This window comes from Panthera uncia (assembly GCF_023721935.1).
Source record: "Panthera uncia isolate 11264 chromosome A1 unlocalized genomic scaffold, Puncia_PCG_1.0 HiC_scaffold_17, whole genome shotgun sequence".
Lineage (NCBI taxonomy): Eukaryota > Metazoa > Chordata > Mammalia > Carnivora > Felidae > Panthera > Panthera uncia.
In genome coordinates, this window is record NW_026057577.1 from 99,404,665 (window position 1) to 99,428,723 (window position 24,059).

At 36.7% G+C, this 24,059-nt stretch overlaps 1 protein-coding gene across 2 annotated transcripts in view; it reads right to left on the minus strand.

Moving 5' to 3' along the window:
- Positions 1-9,674: 9,674 nt before the first annotated feature.
- HMMR (hyaluronan mediated motility receptor) overlaps positions 9,675-24,059 on the minus strand; it is a 39,237-nt gene continuing 24,852 nt past the window's right edge. For both annotated transcript variants that reach the window (XM_049647823.1, XM_049647822.1), the window contains exons 13-18: positions 18,356-18,502; positions 17,934-18,086; positions 17,744-17,843; positions 16,887-17,063; positions 11,078-11,240; positions 9,675-10,533 (exon numbers count right to left, since the gene is read on the minus strand). In XM_049647823.1, coding sequence (XP_049503780.1) covers positions 10,514-10,533; positions 11,078-11,240; positions 16,887-17,063; positions 17,744-17,843; positions 17,934-18,086; positions 18,356-18,502 — 760 coding nt within the window. In that variant the 3' untranslated portion in view covers positions 9,675-10,513. The remainder of the gene's footprint in view (positions 10,534-11,077; positions 11,241-16,886; positions 17,064-17,743; positions 17,844-17,933; positions 18,087-18,355; positions 18,503-24,059) is intronic.

Below are 24,059 nucleotides of genomic sequence, written 5' to 3' on the forward strand. Positions count from 1 at the left end.
GAATTTCACAGGTTAGTGGAGGAGGGGTACAAAAGTTCAACCAAAGGATGAGAGAAAGGAATGGAAGATAAAGATGAGCTCAATATTGTAGAAAACTCTTCCAAACACTGGGAAGGGGTAAAGGCATGGGAGTGGGGGCGGATTTAATACCCAAGAAAGACTGTGAGTTTTGTTTGCCCTGTTTTTTGCTTAGTTTTAAAAGGTCTACTATTAGAGTATGTTTGTATAACAAGGAGTGTGATCAATTAATTGATAGGAGGTATTATGGGTTAAGTTATGCCTCCCAGAATGACATGTTGAAGTCCTAATCCACAGCACCTCAGAATGTGACCTTGTTTGAAAATAAGGTTGTTGTCCAATTCATATTTATGGAGACAGGGATGTAGAATTCTCCTGAAGGGAGACACTGCAAGTCTCGTGGTTTAGTCTGCCATCAGTGGAGTGGAGAAGTATAATCCTGCCCCTGGGATTACCGTATTTTGAACAATAATACAAGGTACTGCAAGGAATAAAGGCAAGAGAATCTGAGGACACATATATTCAGTTGGAAAATTTAAAAGAGGAAAGATGAGGAAGTCCTGCCCATCTGTTTCAGTTTTCAGTTAAGTGTGTGGTAATATCGTCAGCTGGGGGTGATGAGGAAGGAGGGATACATGAGTCAGAACTTTGAGAAGAAGCCTCAAAATGAACGAAAATTGTACATAAGTAAGTTTTTAGCTAATGCAGATTTTTGGGGGGGGGGCGGGTCTTTGTGTCATCTAATGTAGGAGGATTTTAAAAACTTTTTAATTATAAAAATTTTCAAACTTACAGAAAAATTTAGAGAAGAGTTTAATGAACAAACAGCCTTATACTTTCTACCTAAGCTCTACAATTGTTTATTTTGCTATACTTGCTTTCTCTCTATATATTTGAAATTAAATTTGTTTTTCTGAAACACTTCAAAATAAGTTGTAGACATCATGACATTTTACTCTATGTCATGACATTTTAGTCTTATTAAAAACATCAGCATTCATTTTCTAAAAATAAGGTCAGTCTATCATATGACTACAATACCATTGTCACACTTAGGAAGATTCACAATTCCATATTATCATCTACATTGTAATTTCTCTAATTGTTCCAAGAATGTATTTTATACCTTAAAAAAAAAAAAAAATACCACCAAGGTCTGCACATTTTCACATTTTGTTTGCTTTATTCATCTCCTTTTTTTTTTTTTCCTTAAGACTGTTTTTAGAGTGGTTTTAGGTTCATAGGAAAAATGAGCGGAAGGTACAGAAATTCCCCTTATGCCCCCTGCCAGCCCCTTGTACCTCACAGTTGCAGTGTCCCTCATTATCCACATCCCCCACAAGAGTGGTACATTTGTTACAGTGCATGAACCTACACTGACACTTTGCAATCACCCAAAGTCACAGTTTACATTAGTTGACTCTTGGTGTGGTACATTCTGTGGATTTAAACATATCTATCTTTGTGGTACCATACAGGGCGTTTTCACTGCCCGTTTTCCTCCGGGTTCCACCTATTCATCCCTTTCCTCCCCCAGTCGGCTCCTGGCAACCATTGATCTTTTTGTCTCCATAGTTTTGTCTTTTCCAGAATGTCACATAGTTAGAATTGTACAGTAGATAGTCTTTCCAGGCTGGCTTCTCTTACTAATATGGATTTGTTTTCTCCATGGCTTTTTATGGCTATGTGGCTCATTCTTTTTAGCCCTGATTAATATTCCATTGTCTGGATGTACCACAATGTATTTATACCTTCATCTAGGTAGTTTCCAAGTTTTGGCAAATATGAATAAAGCTGCGGCAAACTTTTGTGTGCAGGTTTTTGTGTGAACAGTCATACTCCCCACTGTTTCCTGCCCCCTACCCCGCCCCTCTCCCTGCCCATCACATTGGCTTTTTGAAGAGACGATACCCAGTTACCTGATGATTTTCTTCAAGCATTCATATAATACTTCACTAACCTTGTATTTTCTGTAGAGTGATTTTTTTCCTTTGGAGACTTGATTAGATTATAGTGCTGCGTATGCATATTGTATCATATTAGGAGGCACCTGACAAAAAGTCATCCCAATATTAGTGGTGTCTTACCATTTGGTAGAGTGTATATATATTTGGTATATATATATATATATATATATATATATATATATAGTTTAGTTTGTTTATTTATTTACTTATTTATTTATTTTTAGTAATCTCTACACCCGATGTGGGGCTCAAACTCATGACCCCAAGATCAAGAGTCACACACTCCACCGACTAAGCCAGCCAGGTGCCCCTGGTGGCACATTTTTTCACCATTTACAATTAATAACTAATCTTTGGGGTCCCACTTTCGAACCTGTAAGTATCCTGTAACCTAACAACTTTCACCTAATTGCCTCCATTGATGTTACTCAGCTAAGTCAATGAGTATATGGAGGTGGCAAAGTCCATAAGACTTAATGAGATTGTCTAGGGACAGAATGTTGATAAAGAAGAGAAGAGAGTCCAGGTTCAACCTTACTCCCTCCAATAATCACAAGTCAGGTAAAAGATGGTGCAGTAAAGGAGTGAGAAAAGCAGCAGTTAGGTGAAAGGAAAACCAAATACATGGCATTGGCTCTCTGGAAAACAGAGCATTTCAAGAATTCACTGGAGAAATTGCCAGTAGTTTTGCAGAGGACTGGGGACAGAAACGAAACTACAGTGGGTTAGAATGAGAAAGACAAGGCAGAAAGAACTTACTACGTACCTTTTTCACAGGTGGCTTTAAATATCTCTAGCCTGGGGCGCCTGGGTGGCTCAGTCAGTTAAGTGTTCAACTTCCACTCAGGTCAAGATTTCATGGTTCCTGACTTTGAGCCCTGCATTGGGCTCTGTGCTGACAGCTCAGAGCCTGGAGCCTGCTTCAGAGTCTGCGTCTCCTTCTCTCTCTGCCCCTCCCCTGCTTGCACTCTGTCTCTCTCTCAAAAATAAATTTAAAAAATACTCAAAAAAAAAAAAATCTCTAGCTTGTGCTCGTCAATAAGCACAACTTACTGTTTTTCAAAGATTTTACATTTATTTCTCTTCCTTTGGTCATCTCTCTGAATATGAGCTTTAAAGTATTGTGTAGTAAGGTAAGATTTTGAAATCTTAATCTTTGAAATTTTTTAAAAATTTTATTTCTCGTAGCACTCTCTTAATTTTCTCCTACCCACCTTGCAGCATCCATAGAGCCAGAATTAGGATGGTTTAAGTGAAAATACACAAAATAGCAAATATTTGCCCTGCTGTTGTTATTGTCTTGAATGTACAGCTAATGAGGATTATGAAGTGGATGGGGGTAAAATAGGCTCAGTCCTTTTTCCTGACTCAGGGAGAAGAGGTAAACATTGTGACTGAGATGGGAAGGGAGGGTATTGGATGGAGCCTCTGTCATGATAGTCTCCAGAAAATCTAGTTGACAAAAATTTGATTGAAGATCAAGGCTCAGGTGACTCCTAATTTAAAGGAATATTGGGGACACCTGGGGGGCTAAGACGTTGAGCGTCTGACTTCTGGCTCAGGACCCTGATCTCAGGGTTCGTGAGTTTGAGCTCAGCATTAACTCTGCTGTAAGAACAGAGCCTGCTTTGGATCTGTATTTCCTTCTCTCTCTGCCCCTCTCCCAAACTCTCTCTCTCTCTCTCTCTCTCTCTCAAAAATAAATACATAACTAAAACATTGAAAAAGACGAATGTTGAATGAGTTAGACCCGGAGTCTCAACAAAAACTTTTGTAAAGAGAGTGGATGTCTCCATGTCTCTAGGTTCTGGGGCCTTCTGTTTTACATTGCCATCACTTTTTGGGCCCCCACCCTATTTTCAGGGGATATTTCCATAGAAATCACGAATAACAGCAAAAAGAGAGGATCTGGAGGGACGGTTCCAGGGATGGTGAGAAAGGAGGCAGGGCATTCCAAACTGTGCACAATGCTTTCTTGTCAGTAGTGTGAGCATGAACTGGTATTTAAGGTTAAGGGCTAATGTGGATATATAGGGCCTGAGCTGAAGTACACATTGTGCTTAATTCCCAAGCCCAGGCTTCTGATCACTCGAATTTTCACCTGTCAGCCTCAGCAGACACAGACCAGATCCTGCATGTTCCTGGCAGGCAGCATGCCAAAACCCTTGAAGCAAAAGCCTAAAGGATTAAAACAGTCCAAAGTTCAGCCCTTTCCTTCTACAGATACCACATCCACACCTTCAGTACATCCTAGCCTGGCACTCCCTCAGAAATGTAATCCATTCATTTCACAGCTGATTTCTGAAAGGTCTGAACACTCTTCCCTGGATATACTTCTCTTTGGGGAGATCTGGGGCTGGGATGATGATGATGATGATGATGATGATGATTTTTGGCAACAGTACGGAAAGGTAATGTCACTGGCCTCTCACTCATGTAGCCCTTGATAGAATCCACTGTTAGAGTCATTTATTACCTTCTGTACCTCTATCTTATTATTAAAGCTGTGCTACTTTTTCTTTAGCATAATGAAATCAGTTTGTAACTATATGCGCATAAGTGTGATTCTTTCTCCCTAGACTGAAAGCTCTGTGAAGATAGGAACTGTCTTCATACATTTCTATAGTCTCTGGCATAGTGATTATTAAAAAAAAACCTTGGTGGTTGTTTTTTGTTTTTTGTTTTTTGTTTTGAGAGAGAGAGAGAGAGAGAGAGCGAGCACAAGTTGGGGAGGGGCAGAGAGAGAAGGAGACAGAGAATCCAAAGCAGGCTCCAAAGCTGAGCTGTCAGCACAGAGCCCAACACAGGGCTTGAACTCACAAACCATGAGATCATGACCTGAGCTGAAGGTGGATGCTTAACCAACTGAGCCACCCAGGCGCCCCAACCTTGGTAGTTGTTACATGACTGGTCAATAAGGATCAGTTACCATCTGCACACTCACCATTCCCAGATGTGTATGTGTTGTCCAGAGCCTTCTCCTGAGGACCTGTATATACAAGATTCTACCTGATATCTCCACCTCAAACTCAGTATGTTCCAAACCAAATGTGTTTACTTCACTTGGCAAATGGGGTCTTTCACCCAAGTTCTTTATCTCAGGGAATACCAAGGTCACTCATCCATTGTCCAAACCAGGCTATGGGCCATCTTCTGCTTTTATTTAGACTATTATCTTTTTTTCTTCTTTAAAAAAAAATTTTTTTTTTTAATGTTTATTTGTTTCTGAGAGAGACAGAGAGAGAGAGACACAGAGAGAGAGAGAGAGAGACAGAGCATGAGCTGAGGAGGGGCAGAGACAGAGGGAGACACAGAATCCGAAGCAGGCTCCAGGCTCCTAGCTGTCAGCTCAGAGCCTGATGTGGGGATTGAACCCATGAACCATGAGATCATGACCTGAGCCAAAGCGGGACACTTAACCGATGAGCCACCCAGGTACCCCTTTTTCTTCTTTTCCTAAAGTAAATAGACAGTATCTAACACATACTAGGTACCAGTAAATATTACTGGATAAATGATCTGACTTCTGGTCTATTCCCATAGAATTAATTTTCCACGCAGCAGAGTGACATTCAAAAACATATCTGATGCCCTTTAATAGCTCACCATTGTCCATAGGTTAAAGTTCAATGTGGGGCTTGAACTCATGACCCTGAGATCAAGAGTCGGATGCTTTACTGACTGAGCTAACTAGGCACCCCAAAGATCAAATTTCTTGTGTTTTCTCCTTGTGATTTGCGCAGTCAGATCTACTTATCCTTGCAGTTTAACTTCTTGCCATTTTTCTACTGGTGATATTGAATGTTGTTTCTCAAATGTGCCAAACTCTTGTACTTTCCCATTTGATGTTACATTTCCAGTGAATCCTCGTATCTATGATCCTTCTTTATCTGACTCACCCCTACCCATTTCTTCAGGTCCTGGGTCGTGCTTACCTCCTGACCTGACTTGGATGGGCTTACAGACTCCACTAGGTTACTAAGTACTTTGCAAAGTAAGATCTTAGTTAACTCCTTAGCTCATCAGGGACTGTATTGCCTTTTGCTACCAAACTTTACAGGGAATATTCTTATACTGAAGGCTTTGTATAGATATCTGAAAGACAAAGTCCTGGGAGAAAATTTCTGGGTCAAAGAACACATGTTTTTTTTTACTTTAACAGATACTGTCCAGTTGATTTTTAGTAATGTATCTATAGTGTATCATCATAGTTTTTTTAAATCAGGTTTTAAAAAAGTTTATTTATTTTTGAGAGAGAGAGAGAGTGCATGAGTGGAGTGGGACAGAGAGGGGGAGAGAATCTCAAGCAGGCTCTCCACTGTCAGCCAGACCCCAACGTGGGGCTTGAACCATAAACCATGAGATCACGACCTGAACTGAAATCAAGAGTCAGCTGCTTAACTGACTGAGCCACCCAGGTACCCCTATCATCATATTTTTGGATCATTGTTAATCTGATATGGAAGTATCGGCATTTCATTTTACTTTACATTTCTTGGATAATAAGTAAGATTATCTTTTCAAAATTAAAGAACATTCACATTTCTTCTAGGTTCTGTCTGCATAGATCTTGCCTACTTTTGGACTTTTAGTGTTATCCTTATTCATTTATAGAACTCTCTAATCAAAAGAAATTCTGCTTTGCCTATCATATGTGTTTGTCCTTTGATTATGGAACTTTTCTTCATCCAGATTCTTTTACTTTTTATGAAATCACAGCTGTATTTTGGGGCTTCATAGTCTTTACAAAATTTCTCCATTTTGAAATTATAAAGACACTCACATTATCTTGTACTATGATTAGATTTTTAAATTTAATCTGTATTTTATTTTTGGTTTGAAAGTGAGGTGAAATATACAACTTCTTTCCTCTATATGGAAAGCCAGTCATCCTGAAACTATTTATTGAATAACCTACATTTTGAGGAAATTCCACCATCGATTATTTCTATTTTATTTAAGTAGAAATAGCTATCAGTGGCTAAGAGGGAGATGCTGAAGTCTGAGGTTTGAGGAAAATTAAAAATGGGAAAGAGGGGTGCCTGGTTGGCTCAGTATGCAGAGCATGTGAATTTTAGTCTCAGGGTCATTAGTTTGAGCCTCATGTTTGGTGTGGAGCCTACCTAAAAAAAAAAAAAAAAAAAAAAAAAAAGGGAAAGAAAAAGAAACAGAGAATTGTTTGGTGACATCAAGAGCCTACTTAAGGTTGGAAAGCGGGACATGGTCACTACCTTTAATATTAGTGGATTTTATTTAGTACTGTTCAACAGTCTGGGTACAAAAGCATAAGATACAGACAACTGAATTTGTGCAGTGTTGAATTTTAACAGGAATGTGGAAGGAAATACACAAAAAGATAGAGTAATGGACCGTTACACCTAACATAAATAGTAAAGTGAATTAAACAGAAGGTGGTCTGGTAAGAATTTTAGGATCAATTATCGTCCTAATTGCTGTTATTTATTTTGCCCACAAATCTATAATTTGGGTATTTATTTTGCCCATGAATCTGTAATTTGGGTAGGGATCAGCCCAGGCCATTCATTGCTGTTCCACATCACCTGGGGCAGTTGGCTTGAAGGAAGGGAATCAACAAAAGATGGCTGGATTCCAAGATCAAGTGTCCAAGAACACCTTGGAAATACTGTATCATCTTTGATGACTGTGGTAAACAAAACAATGGTTCTTTCAATGATGTCCACATAGTAATCTCTGGAACCTATGAATATTACTTTATATGACAAAAGGAACTTTCCAGATATTATTAGAGACTTTGAGATGGGAAGATTATACTTGATCAACTCTGTGGGTCCAATATAATCAAAAGGTCCTTAGATGGAAGGAGGAAGGTCAGAGTAAGAAAGATGTGACAATTGAAGCAGGGGTTGGAGTGATGCTTTGAAGATGGAGGAAGGAGATATGGGCCAAGGAATGCAGGCAGCCACTAGAAGTTAGAAAAGACACGAAAATAGATTTGTCCCTAGAGCCTTCAGAAGGGACACAGCCCCACCAACATCTATTTTTTGGCTTCATAACACTCATTGTAGACGTCTGACCTCCAGAATTATTATATAATAAATTTGTGTTCTTTAAAGCCACTAATTTTGTGTTGTTATAGCAGTAAGGCAGGGTTTCTTTCTTATTTTTTTTTTTTTAACGTTTATTTATTTTTGAGACAGAGAGAGACAGAGCATGAACGGGGGAGGGGCAGAGAGAGAGAGAGACACAGAATCCGAAACAGGCTCCAGGCTCTGAGCTGACAGCACAGAGCCCGACGCGGGGCTCGAACTCACAGACCGTGAGATCATGACCTGAGCCGAAGTCAGACGCTTAACCGACCAAGCCACCCAGGCGCCCCGGTTTCTTTCTTTTTTAAAGGCCAAATAATATTCCATTGTATGTATTTCCTTTATCCATTCATCTGTCAGTGGACGTTTAGGTTGTTTCCATAGCTTGGCTAATGTGAATAATACTGCAATGGACACAGAAGTGCAAATACCTTCTTGTGATTCTCATTTCAATTCTTTTGGATAAATATTCAGAAGTGGGGTTGCTGAATCACATGGTAGTTCTATTTTAAATTTTTTGAGGAACCTCTATACTATTTTCCATAGTGGCTACACTATTTTACCTTCTCACCAACAACTGTACAATTGTACTAATCACTGGGTTCTACTCCTGAAACCAATACTACACTGTATGTTAACTAACTTGAATTTAAATAAATAAATAAACCACAAAAAACAAGGGTCCTAATGCTTCCATATCCTAATATTTACTTTTTTTTTTTTGATAATAACCATCCTAACAGGTGTGAAATATTGTCTCTTTGTGATGACTAGTGATTCTGAGCATCTCTTCCTATGGCTGTTGAACACCTGTATGTCTTCTTTGGAGAAATAACTATTCAAATTCTTCAGCAATTTTTACATTATATTATTATTTTGCTATCGCGTTGTAATTTCTTACACATTTTGAAAATTAACCCCTTTGATGTACAGTTTGCAAATATTTTCTTGAATTCTATAGGTTCTTTTCACTTTGTTGTTTCATTTGTCATGCAGAAAATTTAGTTGGATGTAGTCCCACTTATCCACTTTGCTTTTGTTGCCTGTGACTTTTGGTATGAGAAATCAGCGCTAAGACCAATGTCATGAAGATTTCCTATTACATTTCTTCTAGCTGTTTTATACTTTAAGGTTTTTGAGATGATTTTTATATATGGTTCGTTCTTTTGCACTTAGATATATTTCTGAAGATATTATCCTTTCTCTACTTATATTCTTGGCACTCTCAACTAGTTTCTGGATTTCTCACAAGGGGAATTTGTCTATGTATTATTGCTGAATCAGTATGTCCGTGGGGAGAAGGCAGGTCCAAGGGTTCTATTCTGCCATCTTGCTAATGTCATGTCTCAGTATTGTATGTTTTAAAATTGCTTTAATTTTCACTTATTTTTGTCTTTATATTTGAAGTGCATTTTTTTTTATAATTTCTATATTTCTTCAGAACTGTGGCTTATAACATCATACCAACTTTGTACATCAGTTATGTTAGATGACGATTCACCATTTCTACATAATATACTACCAAGTATGATTCTGGGGACAAGATAGAGAGGGGAGAGCAGAGACAATAAATATACCTTAAATAGAAGCATTAATGTAACTTCATATAATACAAGTTGAATAATTGGGTAAATGACTTAATGTGTGATTTTATTTCATATTACAAAAATATTAACCAAGCAGCCAGTAGTCAGATGGCAAGCACTCTATAACAAATTCTGTTGAGGTTATGAGCATAGGTTTTCAGAGTGTTACTGAATCTAAGAATTGACTGCAGAGTTTGTTAAAAATGCGTATTTTCAAGCTAAACACCAGATTCTAATTTAGTAGGACTGAGATAGAGTCTAGGAATCCACAAATTGTTGACCAACTTAGTGACCCTGGTAGGAGACAAAGAGATTACTATGGAGTTAGGCATACACTTATTTCTTATTTGAACTGGAAAAATGGATGATGGGTATGATAGAATGAACCTTGTTAGACAATCAACGGAGAGGCAGGAACGGGCCAACGTGTTTTAGCCTAGCTTAAGAGGCTCAGATTAGAAAAGGCCTCCAGTATCACACCAAAAAACCTATGGATTTGAATCTTGAAACCAAATAAGGTTTCAGAGTAGGGGAATAATAATCTGAGTGATTTTTAAAGGAACGTTGATTTGCTGGGATGAGTTGTAAAGATGGAAGGCCAGTGAGGTTTAGAATGAGGTGATAAAGGTAAGCATCAAGGGGAGGTACAGACAATAGAAAAAAAAAGTCGGAAGTCATATTGGTAAAAATGTTGAACTTCCATTTACATATGTAAGCATAGGAAGTTAATATTAAATACATTAAAAATACTCATTACAAACATAACAGTAACAGCAACAATAGCAATAACAGTAATAAAAATAGTAAGAATGAAATAATCTTTAACAGGTCTTTCAGATGTTTACTTGCATCATTCTTGAAACTCCACAGGAGCTCAACAGCAGTTTGTATTGCCTGGAAGAATTATTAAAAAGAGGTGTTAGTAATCTACGTTGAAACTAATCTGTCAGCCATTATAAACTAAAAACAGGCATTTCCACCTTCTGTAAGGCAGGTGAAGCAATATTTTGTACCATAATTATATTTTTTCATTCACCATTAAAAAAAAAGTTTATTTATTTATTTTTGAGAGAGAGAGAGAGAGAGAGAACACAAGCAGGGTGGGGCAGAGAGAGAGAGAGAGAGACAGAGAGAGAGAGAGACAGAGAGAGAGAGACAGAGAGACAGAGAGACAGAGACACACAGAATCCGAAGCAGGTAGCCTCTGAGCTGTCAGCGCAGAGCCCAATGCAGGGCTCGAACCCATGAATGGTGAGATCATGACCTGAGCCGGAGTCTTAACGCTTAACCAACTGAGCCACCCAGATGCTCCAATATCAATTCTTTATATCAGAAACTGTCAACAAATTTTCACAGTTCATAAAAATGGACAATTTGTGATATGCTGTGAAAGCAAATTCAAAGGAAGATGACACTTATCCATTTATTCATTTCTTACCTTCTTTCAATGGGGTTTTGAGAGCAAAATTTTCTTTACTTTCATGAAGAAAAGCCTTTGAAGGATCAAAGTGTTTGATACCCAGAACTTTATTCAATTCCTCCTGAAGTTTTGTTTCACTTTGTTTTTTCTTAGCAAGCTGAGAGCGGAGTTTTAACACCTCCTATGTAAGAGAAATATAGAAAACAAACAATTACTAAACCTCATGTTGGTGAAATGTGTTATCAGTGTTACTGACAAATTTCCCAAGGTGCTCATGTATCAAACCAAAAGGCAAAAAATCACTACTAGATACAGGCTTTAATACTACAAATTATAAAATGACACTGAACAGGTGTGACAAAGGGGATAATGAGACATTTCAGTCTTTTTGCCACTCTACAGATACAAAGCTATGTTTCCGATAAAAGTTCATCTCCAAATTAAATGCTGAGATGAACTTGTGGCATGATAGCAAGAGAAGCTCCAGTAACCTGCTTCCTAATGAAACTAAAAATTATTAAAAAAAAAAAAAAGGCAACCATTTAAAGCCTGTAAAAATGGTTCTAAGGCAAAACAGCCAATGAAGAAACATCTATTCAACCAAATCTACAAAAATATGGTAAAAAAAAAAAAAAAAAAGGTAAGGGTCTGTGGTATTTGACCCAAGTCTGCTCCCTCTCTTGCAACTCCCAGTTTAGCAAGGTGGGATAGACAGCTGCAGGCAAGAACAGGGCCCTCTGTTTCTCCAGCTCCGACTCAGAGGCTTTTCATGTTGCTGAGACCACATCCCAACCAGATGTGGTTGAGAGGTGAAGGATCCTTTCTTCTGTGCAACAGGGGCTCTACCTTAGGTGCTGTGTGCAGAAAATGCTGGGACCCTGATCACCTTTGCTGCCTTGGCTCATAAGGTGATGATTCCATGCCAGGAAAGGCAAGCTGAGAGAACCTGAGGGTGCTCTCCTTGCCCCTCTCCCCCACGTTTGTCAAGCACTCAGTTCCCAGGCCAGATGTCTCATTCAGAGAAAAAGCTTGTCATTTTCTCCTACTTCAGCTCCAGAACCCTGTCTCAGAGATTTTATCTGGGGGAGCAGGGGTAGAGAAGTAGACTATAAAACACATAGTTCCTAATTTCTCCCCAAAGGAACTGACTTCACTTGCAACAGCATTTGGAGAAGTTCAAGCTGGAGGGTGCTGTGAATAACAGTCAAGGTGGTGGCGCAAGGGAGCTGGGAGGTGATTCAAAATACAGGCAAAGCTGTAGGTTTACAACTGGTGAATAAGACAGCTGGGAGAAGTCCTTCTGGGGTCAGCACACAATCAATCAATGACCTCAGACATAATTCCAACAAAGGAGCCAGAATTCAACTGGATTAGTTTGAAGAGCAATTTATACTCCAGGGCACTGTTAAGAGCAATAAGTTATCTAGTTTAATGTGTGATGAGGGAAATAGAGGAGACAGCTCTACCAAAATCAGTGTCATCCCAGGGTGACCGTGGGCACACTTCAGACTGAACCTCCCTGAGCAGCAGTATCAGAGGCACTACACTACTGGGGGGGTGGGGGGTGGGGGGTGGGGGAGGAGGAACAGACTTCACTAGCATAACCCAGCCAATTACTAAACAAATCAACAAGAAAATAACAACACACCTTGAAGGAAAGGGCTGTAATCAAAGGTGCTACAACATATAATCTAAAATATCCACTTTCCAACAAAAAAGGCAGGAAAGCATGACCTATACATTGGAAAAAAGCAGGGAACAAAAACTGCGAGAGTAACCAGATACTGGATTTATTCAAAAACAGTTTCAAAGTAGCCATTATAAATATGTTCACAGAACTAAGAGAACTAAAAAAAAAAAAAAAAAAAAAAAAAAAAAAAAAAGTGTGAATAGTCAAATTACTAGAATCAGAAATGAAAGAAGGGACATGGTGACTGACCTTACCAAAATAAAAAGGATTACAAAAAAAATACTATGAAGAGCTGTATATCCATAAGTGAGATAACTTAAATGAAACAGAGAACTTCATAGAAAGATACAAACTACTGAAACTCTCTCAAAAAGACAGTATGAATAGACTCATAAGAAGAGACTGGATAATAAAAACTACCCACACACACAAAAAGCTCAGATCCAGATGGCTTCACTACTGAATTCTATTGCACAGTCAATGAATAATTAATACCAATTCACAAACTATTTCAAAAAATAGAAAAAACAAAATTTTTCCCAACTAATTTTATGAGGTCAGCATTGATACCAGAACCAAATAATACCAAAAATATTGTATGAAACCTGTAGACCAGTATCTGTTGGGAATATGGATGAAAAAAACCTCAGCATATATTAGCAAAAGAAATCCAGCAATACAAAGGGAATTATGCATCATGGCCAAGCAAAATTTATCAGAATGCAAGGTTAATTTAATATCCAAAAATCAGTTAATTTAAGAAATAAACAGAATGAAAGTCACATGATCATCTCAATAGACACAGAAAAGGTGTTTGACAAAATTTAATACCCTTTCATGGTAAAAACACTAAAAAAACCAGGAATAGAAGGAAATTTTCTCACCCTGATAAAGAGTATCTGTGACAAGCCTGCAACTAATAGTATACTTAACAGAGAAAGTGTGAATGCTTTCCCCCACCCAAATCAGGACCAAAACAAGGATCTCCACTCACACCTTCTATTCAACTTTGTCTGGAGGTTCCAGCCAGGGAACTTATTAGGCAAGAAAAAGTAATCAAAGGCATTCAGGTTAAAAGAGAAGTAAAACTATCTCTATTTACAAATGATCATCTATACAGAAAATCCTAAGGAAACCACTAAAAATCTATTACAACAAATAAATGAGTTCAGCAAGATTGAAAGATACAATTTCAGTATACAAAAATCAATTTTATTTCTACACACTTGCCAGGAACCATCTGAAAATGAAATTAAGAAAACAACTTCATTTACAATAACCTCAAAAAGGATAAAATACCTAGGAACAAGTTTAACAAAAGTGTAAAACTTATAATTTCAAAACTCCAAACCATTGTTGAAAGAGATTAAAGATGTAAATAATTGGAAAAACATCCCATGTTCATGGATCAGAAGATGTAACATAGTTAAGATGGCAATATGACCCAAACCTATCTACAGATTCAACATAATTCCCATGTGAATCTCAGATGACTTCTTTGTAAAAATTGAATAGCTGATTCTGCAATTCATATGGAATTGCAAGGGACCCAGAATAGCCAAAACAATCTTGAAAAAGAAGAAAAGTAGGCGGATTCATGCCTCCTGGTTTTAAGGATTCCTTTCCTTTCCCCTTTGCCCTCTCTCCCTCATTTCCTTCCTTCATAGAATCCCAAGTAGGCTCTGTGACATCAGTACAGAGCCTGACACAGGGCTTGAATCCATAGAACCTGAGTCAAAATCAAGAGTCGGATGTTTAACTGACTGAGCCACCCAGGTGTCCCTACCCTTTTTTAAGGTTATTTATTTATTTATTTATTTATGCATGTCTTCTGGTTTTAAAACTTACTACAATCCAACTGTAATTAAGACAGTGTGGAAGCACAAGGATAGCTATATAGATCAGTGGAAAACATTTGAGAGTGTAGAAATAAACCATAAATATGTGGTCAGCTGATTTTCAACAAGGGTGTGCAGATCATTCATTAGAGGAATGAATAGTCTCTTCACCAAATGGCATGAGAACAACTAGATATCCACATGCTAAAGTATAAAGTTGGACACTTAGCTCTCACTGTATACAAAATCCTCAAATATATCAATGAACTAAATGTAAAAGTTAAAACTGTAAAAACCCTTAGAAGAAAACATAGGGATAAATCTTCAAGATCTGGGATTTGGCAAAAGATTGTTAGAGAATAAAGAACAAGAAACAGAGGAAAAAATAGATACATCGGACTTTGTCAAAATTTTGTGCTTCAAAAAACATCAAGAAAGTGAATGTACAGAATGAGAGAAAATATTTTCAAAGACTACATGTGATAAGGAACATATACATAATATATAAAGGACTCTCATAATTTGTTAAAAAAAAACAATAATCCAAATAAAAATAGGCAAAGGGTATAAACAGATATTTCTTCCAGGGAAGATATACAAATGGCCAATAAGGATGTGAATAGATGGTCATTATCAGTCACCAGGGAAATGCAAATTAAAACCACAATTAGGTATCTCTTCATATCCACTAGTATAGTCCGAATGAAAAAGTCACATAACAAATGTTGGTAAAGATATGGAAAAACCAGAACCCTCATACTTTATAGGTGGAATGTAGAAAGATATAACTGCTGTAGAAAACAGTTCCTCAAAAGAGTAAACATTAAGTTACCCAATTACCTAGAAATTTCACTTTTAAGTACAACCCAAGAGAAACCAAAACATGTCCACACAAAAACTTGTACATGAATGTTTATGGTAGCATTATTCATAACATTCTGAAGATGGAAACAAGTCAGATGTCTATCAACTGACAAATGGATAAATAAAATGTGACATATCTAAACAATTAAATATTATTAGGTCATAAAGAAGAATGAAGTACGGACACATGCTATACTACATGGATGAACTTTGAAAACACTGTTAATCAAAACAAGCCAGCCACAAAAGACCACATATTATTTGAGCGCACAAATAGGAAATATTCAGAATAGGGAAATTTATGGACAAAAAGTAGTTTAGTAGTGGGAGGGATGAATGAGGAGATAAGGAGATGACAGTTAAAGGGTAAGGAGTTTCAGTCTGAGGTGATGCAAATATCCTAAAATTGTGCAGATGGTTGCATATTTCTGAATGTACTAAGACCTACTGAGTTGTATAAAACTCAACTTTAAATGGGTGAATTGTATGGTATGTAAATTATATCTTAATAAGGCTGTTAAAAACAACTTAAATGATTAACTGCTTTTTTAAAGTAATCTCATGACCCCAAGATTAAGAGTCATGTGCTCTACCCACTAAGCCAGCCAGGTATCCCAAATGCTTAACTATTTTTGAATACTGCTTATCTTTATATTTATTTATACCAAGGATTTTGCTATTTTGCAAATAGAAATGGATATGTAAAGCTCTGTGAATTCTTCCAATTACACTGGTGATAGTTTTTGAAAAAAAATTTTAATGTTTATTTATGTTTTTGAGAGACACAATGTGAATTGGGGGTGGGGGGGGAGGGGCGGGGAAGGGCAGAGAGTAAGGGAGACACAGAATCTAGAGCAGGCTCCAGGCTCTGAGCTGTCAGCACAGGCCCAACGCAGGGCTCAAACCCACAAACCGTGAGATCATGACCTGAGCTGAAGTCAGACACTTAACCAACTGAGCCACCCAGATGCCCCTAGTGATTTTAAAAAATGTTTAAAAAATGTTTATTTTTGAAAGACAGTGAGAATGTATGAGAGTGGGGGAGGGCTGGAGAGAGAGAGAGAGAGAGAGAGAGAAAGAGAGAGAGAGAGAGGATCTGAAGGGGGCTCTGTGATGACAGCAGAGGCCCCAATATGGGGCTTGAACCCACGAACTATGAAATCATGACTTGAGCTGAAGTTAGGTGCTTAACCGAATCAGCCACCCAGGTGTCCCACTAGTGATTTCTAATATACTAATGAAGTATTTGGAAAACCTGAGAACATAATACCCATCTGGTCAATGGTCTAAAATAAATCCATAATCAGATGGATTTTCCCCTATAAACTTAAGTTTTCCTGATATCAAAATTCTTTGTTGAACTTAAATGTTATAGTTAGAATAAAAAATACCCCACCCTGATATCTTCAGTAGGACTAAGTGTTATTTTACAAACCGATTTGAGTTGGCTATTTTCATCTTTCAGTTTCACAACATGCTTGATTTTTTGCTTTAGATTTTGATGACCCAGTAATTTAGCATAAGAATCTCTTAGTTTATTAAGCTGTTCCTGAGCTGCACCATGTTCATTCAACAAAGACTGTTTCTCTGCTTCAAAAGCATCCAGTTGTAGCTGAAAAAGAGGTTTTTTATAATTAGAAATGTTAAATTTACTTGTCTCATAGAAACTACAGAGGAAAAAAGAAAAAAGAAACTACAAGGAAATTCAAGTACAAGAACATAAAAAACAATGGACGAAAACAGATCATGCTGACATATTCTCAGGTTCTCCATAAATTCTGGCTCTTTCAAAAAAACTTTTGTGTATTTCATTTCAAAGGTCATTAAAGTAGGGAGAAACCCATGGAAAGGCCAGGAGCCAGCCTACTCTGTATATCATCTGCATCATCATGTTATAACCAATACTGCCCTCCCACTCTTTTTAAGGGTGAAGATTAGCCTTTATCCTTTTTGAAGATCAGTTTATTAATTTGAGAAACACTGAGCAAGATTGTAACAAAATAAGCATCAAAAATTTACATAGATTCATTATCAAAAATTTCTATCAGGAGAGCCTTCTAAACTATTAACATTAAGTCTCTTATGACAAGGTAGTTCTTAGCCTATAGAAAGTGGCATAAAAAATGTCTGCAGAATAATTTTAAAAAATGTAAAGTCCCCTTTAATAGGGAGTTAAATCGGCACTGGAAATGCACAGCAAAATGATCTTTCAGTAAAATCAGGTCACTGTTGTGACTGTGACAGGGAACAAAGCGCCTAAACCAAACACAAGTGAGTGTGGTCCTGACAAACCTGGAAAGGTTTTGTTTTATTATACAGTTCTTCATAAAGGAGATGCCACTTATTCATTTCCTCAGTTAATTCTGCCACTGTGTTTTCTTTTCCAGCTTTTCTGTAAGGGAAAAAAATGAAATTAAAAAACATAGTGTGCTAGAAGAAATAACTGAGGTTATGTGGCAGTCCAGTTCTAAACCTAGATTACCTTGCTTCTTCCTCTTCCAATTGTTTCCTAAACTCTTCACCTTGTTGCTTGAGTTGGTTCCGCAAATCAGTTATTGTTTTAAGAGAAGAGACTGTGATTTCTTTAATTTCTGCTTCTTTAAGTGCTGATTTGGTCTGCAGATCTAGAAGCATCCTTGGGTTTGAGAGAGGAGAGTCCACTAAACATTTTATAGCCATTTAGTAACTTTCCCCCCTTTCTTTTACTGAAAAAACAAATGAAAAACACAACTCAAGGAACTCTTCAAGAATTGTACCCTCTTAACTGTGCAAATTCTTACTTTGTAATTGAAGATCACCCAAAGCTATAATTCCCTGGATCACTTCTTAGCTGGCTTTCAACATTAAATTGTCTTAACAGTTCTAAGGCTACAAGTATGGGCAGGTTTTATTTTTCCCACATACCTTGCATATTCTTGATTTGCGCTCTCAGTTGCCAATATCTGATGTTGAACGTCCTCTGCACTTTTCTCGGCACTGGCCACTTTTTCCTGAAGTGCTGAGTTCTTCAGCTTAAGATCTTCTATTTCATTAGCTGTTAATGCTTTATAACTAAGTAAAAAGAAAATTAAAACAATATAGTGTTCTGAGGTACTAAGGAGCTTATATGGCATATGCTGTTCATTCAGAAAAAAAAAAAAAACAAGTGCCTACTATGTATATGAAGTATACTTAACATGAAAATTACTCCAAAATGAACAAATTTATGATCCCTGCAAATATGGTCACAGAGTTATGGTCTTATGGTAAGATATGGAAATTCCTCTCCAGGCCTTGGCAAAAAAATGGGAAATAATATGTATAATTAAATTTGTGGTATATGTTATGAAGAAAACTTTAGAAAACCTTAAACTGCAAATCGGGAACATACTTTCTTTGGTGATTCAGAAAAGGCCTTTCTAGGGAATTTATAGTTAAACTGATGTGATGGACAAAGAAAAGTTATCTAAGGATTTAAGGAAAAGTATTGCAGAAGGAAAAGATGCATATGTGTTCTGAGGCAGGTAGGACACTGCATTAAGACACGAGATTGGAGTCTACCGAATAAGAGCGGCCGGCGCAGATGCTAAAGCCATGGGCCAGTAATCACCGTGGTGCACATCAGTCCTGGTGAGTGAAAAGGAGGGTTAGATTAAGAACTTAGCAGTCGAAAGATGTGAAACCTCTTTTGAAGGCAAAATATGAATTTCACTAAACACGCTGGATATTGGGAGAAAGGGAGAGAAAGTGATTAAAGATGACTCTAAGATTTACAGAAAGAGAAGATGGGAAGATTAAGATGCCACTGACTGAAATAAAAAAGAATGAGGGAGAGGTAGAAAGAGAAAGAAGGGAAATCACAAGTTGTTTTAGACAGGTTAATATTACACGGTAGTGAGATATCTGCTTGGAGACGTCAAGTAGGCAGCTGGATATATGGGTATAAAGCTCAAAGGAAAGATCTGGTTTGAAGAAATGAATTTTAATACTATTGGCATACTGATGGTGAGTGAAGTCACAGAGGCTAGAAACCTAAGGTACTATTTCTCAAAGTAGCAGGAAGGGAAATCCCTTCACAAGGTTGAAAACAGCACTAAAGCATAATATATGATATATATGTCATAATACATTATATCACTGGCTGTGGTATTTGGAATCTTGAGGTTCAGGGAATTCAGAGAATTTGGTAGCACAGTGTTTTGGGAGAAAGGGAAAATTTCTGGGTGATGGACTGGTCACTCTGGCTGACATGTTTCTAGAAGTGAGTGTGTGGATTTGTTTGAACAAGTCCTGGGCTTTCGCAGTGATGGTAGGAGAAGAAGAGTCTCCTTGCGGCTGCACTTCTGTGAATAGTTCTCTCCCCTGAAAGGACAGATTGTGGTAAAGAAATGAAAATAAACTGAAGCAATAAGTCCAAAGATAGCATTAGAAAATGTTAAATTTCCAAATGCCCATCTATTCAGATGGGTGGCTTTCTCAGTGTCCTTTTCTCCTGTGATCGTTTGCTCCCACCTCCTGCTTGCAATAGCAGTTTAATGAACAGTTTGAGAACAAATCATTAAGTACATATGCACGCATATACAACTGTGCTTTGAAGATAAAGCAAGTTTGAATTCATCAAAAAAGGACTAAAAATTTCTGTTTTCTGATAAGAGTCACTTCGTATTTTGTTTTCTATTAAAATGTATTTAGTTTCAAAAAAAAAAAGATCATTGGGGAAAGAAAGTACCATTCAATGAATGGGCATTAAGCAATATGTTCTCCATATGGAAAAACAAAAATAAATTTGATCCCAGTTTTACTGCACTCAGAAATTCATTCTAGATGGAAAAATGAAGCTTAAAAAAATAAGTTAATACCTTTTGGGATAGAAAGTTTTTTTATAATTTTTTATATATAAGCTTTTTACAGAAAAGGGAAGGTGGATTATCTCCAGGAAAAAAGCCATTTTATACTAAGTACACTGGCAAAATTGAAGAAATCTAACAAGCTGTGGAGAGGAAGTAGATCAATGGTTACTCGTACAACGCTAGTGAGAGTGTAGAGTGTACAAATTGTTTTGTAAAGCAATTTGGCATTAAATTTTAAAGTTGAGCAGTCATAAATGTATGGTTTTAGAGTAATTCTTATTCAAGTATACTAGGAGACTACAAGAATATTAGTAAAAATACTATTAATAGTAACAAAAGAATCTACCAAACATTTAAAGAAGAGTTAATACCTACTCTTTTCAGTAATTAAACTTATAAGAGGACGAACAACTTCCAAATTCATTCTGTGAGGCCAGTATCACCCTGATACCAAAACCAGATAAAGACACCAAAAAAAACCCCAAAACAAAACAAAAACAAAAACAAAGAGGGAGAAAGAGGGAGAGGGAGAGAGAAGAAGGGAGGGAACTACAGGCCAGTATCTCTTATAAATATGGATGCAAAAATCCTCCAAAAATTTTAGCAAACTGAATCCAACAATACATTAAAAAAGTCTTACACTACAATCAAGTAAGATTTATTCCCAGGATGCAAGGGTGGTTCAATATTCACAAAACAATCAATGTGATACATCACATCAGTAAGAAAAAGGATGACAATCATATGATCATTTCAGTAGATGCAGAAAAAATATCTGGCAAAGTACAACATCCATTCATGATAAAAACCCTCTGCAAAATATGTCTAGAGGGAGCATACCTCAACATAATAAAGGCCATCTATGAAAAACCCACAGCTAACATCACATCATACTCAATAGTGAAAAACTGAGAGCTTTTCCCTTAAGGTCAGGAACAAGACAAGGATATTCACTCTCACCATTTTTATTCAACACAGGACTGGAAAAAGTCCTAGCTACAGCAATTGGACAACAAAAAAGAAGTGAAAGGCATCCAAATTGCTTAAGGAGAAGTAAAACTCTATTTGCAGATGACATGACACTATATATAGAAAACTCTAAAGACTCCACCAACAAAACTAGTAGAATTGATAAATGAATAAATAAATTTTTAGTAAAGTTACAGGATACAAAGTCAACGTATAGAAATCTGTTGCATTCCTATATACTAATAATGAAGCAGCAAAAATTAAGAAAACTACCATTTACAACTGCACCAAAAACAATAAAATATCTAAGAATGAACTTAACCAAAGAGGTGAAAGACCTGTACTCTGAAAACTATAAAACACTGATGAAAGAAATTCAAGACAATGCGAAGAAATGGAAAGACATTTCATGCTCACAGTTTGGAAGAACAAATATTGTTAAAATGTCTATACTACCTGAAGCAATCCACAGATTTAAAGCAATCCCTATCAAAATACCAACAGCATTTTTCATAGAACTAGCACTAACAATCCTAAAATTTGTATGTAACCACAAAAGACCTCGAATAGCCAAAGCAATCTTGAAAAAGAAAAAAAAAAACACTTGAGGTATCACAATTGCAGATTTCAAGTTATATCACAAAGTGCCAGTAATTAAAACAGTATATGGTATTGGCATAAAAATACAGACACATAGATTAACGGAACAGAATAGAAAACCCAGAAATAAGCCCACAATTATATGGTCAATTAACCTTTGACAAGGGAAGAATGAATACACAATAGGAGAAAGACAATCTCTTCAACAAAGGGTGTTGAGAAAACTGGATAGCTATATGAAAAAGAATGAAACTGGGCCACTTTCTTTCACCATACACAAAAATAAATTCAAAATGGATTAAAGACCTAAATGTGAGACCTGAAACAATAAAAATCCTTGAAGAGAGCACAGCATTAATCTCTGACATTGATTATAGCAACATTTTTCTAGGTATGTCTCCTGAGGCAAGGGAAATAAAAGCAAAAATAAATGATTGGGACTATGTAAGAATGAAAAGTTTTGGCACTTCGAGTGAAGGCAACAGTTAACAAAACTAAAAGGCAGCTTACTGAATGGTAGATGCTATTTGCAAATTACGTATCTGATGAAGGGTTAGTATCCAAAATATACAAAGGACTGATACAACTCAATATCCAAAAACCAAATAGTCTAATTAAAAAAATGAGCAGAAGACATGAACAGACATTTCCCCAAAGATATCCAGATGGCCAACAGATACATGCTCAACATCACTCATTATCAGAGAAACGCAAGTCAAAACTACAGTGAGATATCACCTCACACTTGTCAGAATGGCTAATATAAAAATAACACAAGAAACAACAAGTATTGTGAGGATATGAGAAAAAGGAATCCTTTTGCACTGTTGGTGGAGTTTGCAAACTGGTGTAGCCACTGTGGAAAAAAGTATGGGGGTTCCTCAAAAAATTGTAAATAGAACTACCCCATGACCCAGTTCACACTACTGGGAATTTACCCCCAATATATAAAAATACTCATTCAAAGGGATACAAGCACCCCTATGTTTATTGTAGCTTTATTTACAACAGCCAAATTATGGAAGCAGGCTAACTGTCCACAGATGAATGAATACAGAAGATGTGGTGTGTATATATCTACACACACACACACACACACACAGGAATATTATTCAGCCAGAAAAAAGAATGATATCGTGCTATTTGCAGCAACATGGATAGAACTAGAGTGTAACGCTAAGTGTAGGAAGTCAAAAAATACTTGTACACGAATACTATACGATCTCACATGTGCAATTTAAGAAACAAACAAGCAAAAGTAAATAAATAAATGAATAAATAAACAAGACAAAGCAAGAAACAGATTCTTAACTATAGAGAACAAACTGATGAGTTACTAGAGGGTAAGTTGGTGGGAGGGTATGGGGAAAATAGGGGATGGGGATTATAGAGTACACTTATGATGAAAGAAGCAACAAAAAAAGGAAAACAACTCGAAAGTCCAAAGTGAGAATGGGTAAATTGTGATATACTAATAAAATCGAACACGTTACAGCAGCCACTAGGAACAAACTATAACCTCAGTCAACAATGTGATTCAATTCTAGAAACCTACATATTGCAGAATAAAAAAGACAAGTCCCAGGAAATGACATACACCATGACGTAATTTTTTGGCCAAGTTCAAGTTCAGCACAAAAGTAGTATTACATAAAATATTATTTGTATGGATATACAAATTGTAAAATTATATATAGGAAAAAAGTGAGGCAATTATAAATGGAGGCTCTGAGATGGTGTTTCCGTTGGTGGAAAGCATGCAGATGGTGGAGGAACTCCTACATAGATACCAAGTTGTTGAATCTTTTGGCTTACTGGTTTGGTTGTCTTTTATGGGCTCATACATGTTGATTTTATCTTTATGCTTTATAATTTATGTAACTGTTGTTTATATTTTGTATTTCTTAAATATATTAAGATAGACACAAGAAAAAGAGACCTTCTGAAATGGTCTAAAGTAATATAACAAAAATGTTCATATTAATACTCTCTTGGTGTGAGATGCATATACATTTCTTAAACTATCCTCTGCAATGTATAGTTCCCCCACAAATAAACTTTTTTTAAAGGGAAAATAATAAGTAGATGATATAGGAAGTGAGGAAGTGGATACAGTAGGTATAGAGAATCTTCTATTTATTTATTTATTTTTTTAAATTATTATTATTATTTTTAATGTTTATTTTTGACACAGAGAGAGACAGAGCATG